Here is a 6006-nt window from a genome sequence, read left to right on the forward strand (position 1 = left end):
AGACCCAGTGTTGACATGTGACAAGACGCTCCTCGGGGCGCGTCTTGCTTGGGCTTCTCTCCTGGAGGCCCTCAGTCAGACCCATTGTTGACATGTGGCAAGACGCTCCTCGGGGCGCGTCTTGCTTGGGCCTCTCTCCTGGAGGCGCTCAGTCAGACCGAGTGCTGACATGAGGAAAGACGCTCCTCGGGGCGCGTCTTGCTTGGGCTTCTCTCCTGGAGGCGCTCAGAAAGACCCAGTGTTGACATGTGACAAGACGCTCCTCGGGGAGCGTCTTGCTTGGGCCTCTCTCCTGGAGGCGCTCAGTCAGACCCAGTGGTGACATGTGGCAAGACACTCCTCGGGGCGCGTCTTGCTTGGGCCTCTCTCCTGGAGGCCCTCTGTCAGACCGAGTGTTGACATGTGGCAAGACTCTCCTCGGGGCGCGTCTTGCTTGGGCTTCTCTCATGGAGGCCCTCAGTCAGACCCAGTGTTGACATGTGTCAAGACGCTCCTCGGGGCGCATCTTGCTTGGGCCTCTCTCCTGGAGGCGCTCAGTCAGACCCAGTGTTGACATGTGACAAGACGCTCCTCGGGGCGCGTCTTGCTTGGACTTCTCTCCTGGAGGCCCTCAGTCAGACCCATTGTTGACATGTGGCAAGACGCTCCTCGGGGCGCGTCTTGCTTTGGCCTCTCTCCTGGAGGCGCTCAGTCAGACCGAGTGCTGACATGTGGCAAGACGCTCCTCGGGCCGCGTGTTGCTTGGGCTTCTCTCCTGGAGGCCCTCAGTCAGACCCATTGTTGACATGTTGCAAGACGCTCCTCGGGGCACGTCTTGCTTGGGCCTCTCTCCTGGAGGCCCTCTGTCAGACCGAGTGTTGACATGTGGCAAGACTCTCCTCGGGGCGCGTCTTGCTTGGGCTTCTCTCATGGAGGCCCTCAGTCAGACCCAGTGTTGACATGTGTCAAGACACTCCTCGGGGCGTGTCTTGCTTGGGCCTCTCTCCTGGAGGCGCTCAGTCTGACCCAGTGCTGACATGTGGCAAGACGCTCCTCGGGGCGCGTCTTGCTTGGGCTTCTCTCCTGGAGGCCCTCAGTCAGACCCATTGTTGACATGTGGCAAGACGCTCCTCGGGGCACGTCTTGCTTGGGCCTCTCTCCTGGAGGCGCTCAAACAGACCGAGTAGTGACATGTGGCAAGACGCTCCTCGGGGCGCGTCTTGCTGGGGCTTCTCTCATGGAGGCACTCAGTCAGACCCAGTGTTGACATGTGGCAAGACGCTCCTCGGGGCGCGTCTTGCTTGGACCTTTCTCACTGAGGCGCTCAGTCAGACCGAGTAGTGACATGTGGCAAGAAGCTCCTCGGGGCGCGTCTTGCTTGGACCTCTCTCCCTGAGGCGCTCAGTCAGACCCAGTGTTGACTTAAAGCCCCCACAATGCCGCTCAGAAAATGGTCCCAACCCGGAAGTAAGAAAAATTGCAGTTCCACCCTCATCCGCTGGGGGCTGGTACCAGAAGCGAGCAAATCCTCATTGACTCCCATGTTAAAAATGCCATTTTCACAGCAGAAATAAACATGTTTACAGCCTGGTTCAAAAAATGTTTGTTTGTCTAAATTATCTAGTTTATACTCATGACAACTCTGAGGGGGGTGAAATTTTTTCTCACTCTTCTGTTTAAGTGTATTGAAAGCCTAAAATTCTGTATAATTAATGAGCATCCGACACACGTGACCGCCGCCTCAGACCCACGTGACCACAGAGCTAGCTCCGTGGAAAGGCCTCAGTACAGCCTCGGTCTCTCCTGGAAACTGTGTCGGGATTTTGAGTCTCTGTGCTTGTGAATTCTGTTTTGGATAATATTGGTGCAATTGTTGGACAAAATGACTTGCTGTGGTATTAATTGCACTAATAGAGCGTCCAAGGAGTCTCCACTTCATTTTTTTCGGTAAGTTAAAATCTATATTTGTATTTTATGTCACTGCTGCCTTTAAACTAGCTGAGTTTACCGAAGTAGCTAGCTAACTATCAGTTTAACATGCAGCATGTACTGTTTAACCATGAAATTTAAATGTAAAATACGGTAAAATAATTAATAGGGCATATTTAAATGGGTAATAGGGTAAAACCCAGTGCATTTAAGATAAAAATGGGTTTAAATATGACGGGGCGCGCCGCTTGGGGGGACACTTCTGTGCTCTATTCTTTCATCCGGTAATCCCCAGCGGTCAGGCCGGGCAGGCTGATCGATGCGGCGCCTCGCTGCTGCGGGCTGACCGCTCGTGGAACTCGGAGACAGATCTGACCGGAGAAATACTGCAGCTCGTTGAGAAGTCTATAGGGCATACAGCGTTTCCCTTAAATCCCACTGCCACGCCGACAAGATCCCAAGTTTCTTTGTTTTTGTTGGCGCTGTTTACCGAAGAAGCAGCGGGAATACCAGCAAGTTTCATCAGACTCATAAATTTAGTTTTTGCAGGGGACCCCCTGTATTTTACTGCTCCCTCCTGCAGTCTTCCCCTATTAAAATTTAAAATGTGTAACTTCATGTATTGTGATGAATGACTAATATTCATGTTAACTAAAACGTTAGGTATTTAGGGGGAAAAAACAAAATAATAAACATTATACAGATGTCAAATAAATCAAACTGTAATTAAACTATATATTTTCAAAGTCTTGATTCTGGATAAAATCCAACAACATATGCTTTATAAATAAACACTACGCATGGCTTTTACACACACACACACACTCACGTTACATTGTGATTTCTTAGTAAATATTCTATTTGGCGAGAGATAAACTTTATTGTATTTATCCTAGTGAATCTATAATTAAACGGGTAAACTAGTAGTAGCACATCCAACATCAAAGAAAGTAAAATGTTATTATCAGGAGAGGGAGAATGATTAAGTGGTTAGCAGCAGTGTGCTAGACGATGGCCCCCTCCATGAGGCCACCACAGCTCAGCAGAACATCGTTGTAGCTTCTTCTGGGGAGAAAAACACTTACAGAAAAAATAAAGTTAACAGCTGAAATAGCAGGAAATAATACAGTTAAAGAGCAGATTGTAGAAGAAAGAAACCCCTAGGTTAAACTGGTCTGTCTACTGCATAATGCTGAACTCTAACATGTGTCCTCAGGGAAGGACCTGATTGGTGTCCAGAACCTGCTGAAGAAGCACCAGGCTCTGCAGGCTGAGATCACAGGTCATGAACCTCGCATCAAGGCTGTCACCCAGAAAGGAGAGACCATAATGGAGGAAGGTAGAGCAGGTCTGGTCCTGACATGTTTCTGAGGTGTCTGCAGGTTCTGGCTCACTTTGTTTGGGTCCAGGTCACTTCGCTGGTTCAGAACCTTCGGCCCGTCAGAACATTCTTATCCTCCACGTTCTAACACCAGACCTGTTAACCCAACAGCAACAAGTGGCTCCAACTGACGATGAGACCGGGAAGGAGCTGGTTCTGGCTCTGTTCGACTACCAGGAGAAGAGTCCTGGAGAGGTCACCATGAAGAAGGGCGACATCCTCACGCTGCTCAACAGCACCAACAAGGTTCGTATGCCCTTCACAGCCGAGGAACGACCTCCAGCTCAGAGCGAACATCTCCACACCTGCTTTGTGTTTGTGTGACTTTAGGTTGTTTTACTTGAACTCGCGTCTTTAGCTGAATGAGGATGGAGAGACGGGTCGGACCTGGAGCAGGTCGAGGTCTTGCAGAAGAAGTTTGACGACTTCCAGAAGGTCGGACTTTTCCTCCTCTCCGTCTTCCAGCAGCAGCTGTCAGATCAGCTCAGGTGATAATCAGCAGGTGCTTTTGTCCTGCAGGACCTGAAGGCCAACGAGTCCCGCCTGAGGGACATCAACAAGGTGGCATCTGAACTGGAGTCAGAAGGTCTGATGGCTGAGGAGGCTCCTATGGTTCAGGCTCAGGTGAGCGTCACCTGTCTGCAGCAGCTGGTCCCTCTCACTTCCTGGTTTGTTAACTCTGCTCGTCTCTGTTTGTAGCAACAAGAACATCTGGGTTCTGCTCCTGGAAAGGTGCGTGTTGTCCTCCGCCTCCACCAGAACCAGACGTGGTGTTTTTGTTACCACTCATTTGTTTGTTTACAGGATGAAGCCGTCTCTAACCCCGGCTTTCCACAGGAGTCGTCAGCAGCACGTTACTGCAGCAGCACGTCATAGCTGCTGATAGGAACCGCTGTGGTCAACAGAACCTTTTCCACCGGAGCCGTCAGCAGCGCGAGTCGGCCACGTCTCAGGAGCAGCATGTCGCGGCCCTTACGTGCCGGTTCTATTTTCTACGCGCGACGCCTCTGAAACGGGTCAAGTTCGACATTTTTGGGGAAGGAAAGACAGGAAATCGGACGCGGAAATTGAGAGAAGCTACCGAGATTTTCAGAATAAAGAACGTACTGCCTTCCGGTTGCTTTACTTTTAAAAAAGGTTACTAACTGAGCGGCCCCGTGAGAAGTTATCACCTAGCTAGCGGTCTCCTTTGTTTTTCAGGTCCGTATTGGCGATTATAAAACGGACAGAACATAAAACACAAACCATGTTGTAATTTTCTCCTGCTTGTTGTTGTGTTTACTGACGAAGTCACTCGAGTGACTTCGTGCTCGGTCGGTGACAGCTGCTCCCCTGCTGCTTCGCGTCTCGTGGGAAGGGCCAAGCAGCAGTTTACGCGAGCAAGACGTGCTGCTGCAGTAACGTGCTGCTGACGGCTCCCGTGGAAACCCGGGGTAACACGGCGTCACCCTAGAAGGTGAGTTCATTCAGCTGATCAGAGGTCACCTCTGATGGCCGTAGTCACGGCCGACCGTGCTGAAATCACACAGGAATTCAGGTGACCCGGCAGGCACCAGGTGCTGGTGAAAGTGGGGACATGTCAGCTGGTTGCCATGGCTACAGTTATCTTTATGCATCTGTATGACTGCTGACTGGTGTGTGTTTCCTGTGACCTTTGACCTCAGACCGTACGGTTGGGCGTTCAGACGACGGCTAACTTTAATTCCATCAAGGTAAGAGGAAGCTCTTCCCTTCCTGTCTGAGCGATCCGTCTCCAGGTTTCCTCGTCCGGCGTCCAGCCCGCTGGCGTCCACCTCCATCTCACTGGGTTTGGTTTCTCTCCAGGAGCTGAACAACCGCTGGCGCTCGCTGCAACATGCTGGGCAGCGCCCATGAGGTGTAGCGCTTCCACAGGTACCCCGCACACTTATGCGCCGCTTACGGGTCAGTAGTTTGGACCCACACTCAGACGGAGTTCTGATGTCTTCTCAGAGACGCTGATGAGACCAGAGTGGATCGAGGAGAAGAACCAGGCCCTGAACACAGACAACTACGGCCACCACCTGGCCAGCGTTCAGGCTCTGCAGCGTGAACATGAAGGCTTTGAGCGTGACCTGGCAGCTCTGGGTGATAAGGTCCGCTTTCCTGATCGGTACCAGGACCCGAGTTGTCTCTGGAGACACGTTCTTCATGGTTCTGGTGACTCCACCCCAGCCGTTCCTGATCAGCAATCAGCGGGGTGCTTTCCTATTTAAGGTGGATGGAGGACAAAATTTGACGCCAGAAGATTGCCTCAGTTTTGGTAGTAACCAGCCACTCGTGTTACCTCTAGTGTTCCTAGGATTAATGTTATTTCGTAGTGTTTTTGCTCTTATATTGGATTTACCATTCTTCAGGATTCCTGTCGACCTCATTGGATACTGACCTCTACTCCAGGATTTGGATATTCAACACACGGACCTTATCACCACCCTCCATAACCCACCTCTCATCTCACCCGTTGCCCCATCCACCAGGACGCCCCGCTTCTCTCCACCTCTGCTCCCTCTCCTGCGCTTCCCCCGGCTCTCTACCTCTCCCTCCTCCAGCCAACACATACACCCACCACAGTAAGTCTGCTGAACACCTCTGCCTGCCTACAATGGATTTTGAAACCAGAACCTAAGCTCACCTGTGTTCTCCCTCCTCCAGATGCTGAGCTGTTGTTGCAGTTCCAACCACAGACTTATCTGTGCACC

General features: G+C 51.4%; 1 protein-coding gene across 3 annotated transcripts; it reads left to right on the forward strand.

The window, feature by feature from the left end:
• The first annotated feature begins 1769 nt into the window (after window positions 1-1769).
• LOC139070728 (spectrin alpha chain, non-erythrocytic 1-like) lies at window positions 1770-5338 on the forward strand. Of its 3 annotated transcripts, XM_070553465.1 has the most exons (9): window positions 1770-1926; window positions 3125-3247; window positions 3318-3535; window positions 3620-3724; window positions 3809-3913; window positions 3989-4021; window positions 4954-5001; window positions 5114-5182; window positions 5261-5338. In XM_070553465.1, the coding sequence occupies exons 2-4, from the start codon at window positions 3238-3240 to the stop codon at window positions 3653-3655; spliced, it is 264 nt and encodes an 87-aa protein (XP_070409566.1). In that variant the 5' UTR covers window positions 1770-1926; window positions 3125-3237; the 3' UTR covers window positions 3656-3724; window positions 3809-3913; window positions 3989-4021; window positions 4954-5001; window positions 5114-5182; window positions 5261-5338. The 3 variants fall into 3 exon arrangements, with proteins under 3 accessions (XP_070409566.1, XP_070409567.1, XP_070409565.1); XM_070553466.1 differs by lacking the exons at window positions 4954-5001; window positions 5114-5182; window positions 5261-5338 and adding an exon at window positions 4094-4261; XM_070553464.1 differs by lacking the exons at window positions 4954-5001; window positions 5114-5182; window positions 5261-5338 and having other exon boundaries at window positions 3989-4169.
• The last annotated feature ends 668 nt before the right edge of the window (window positions 5339-6006 follow it).

This window comes from Nothobranchius furzeri, chromosome 7, assembly GCF_043380555.1.
Source record: "Nothobranchius furzeri strain GRZ-AD chromosome 7, NfurGRZ-RIMD1, whole genome shotgun sequence".
Taxonomy (NCBI): Eukaryota; Metazoa; Chordata; class Actinopteri; order Cyprinodontiformes; family Nothobranchiidae; genus Nothobranchius; species Nothobranchius furzeri.

What these genes read in the sequence shown, in the direction of transcription:
- LOC139070728 (XM_070553465.1), top strand. An exon ending in TGCTCAACAGCACCAACAAG is followed by an intron (nt 3,536 to 3,619) that starts GTTCGTATGCCC and finishes GTGTGACTTTAG; the next exon opens with GTTGTTTTACTTGAACTCGC.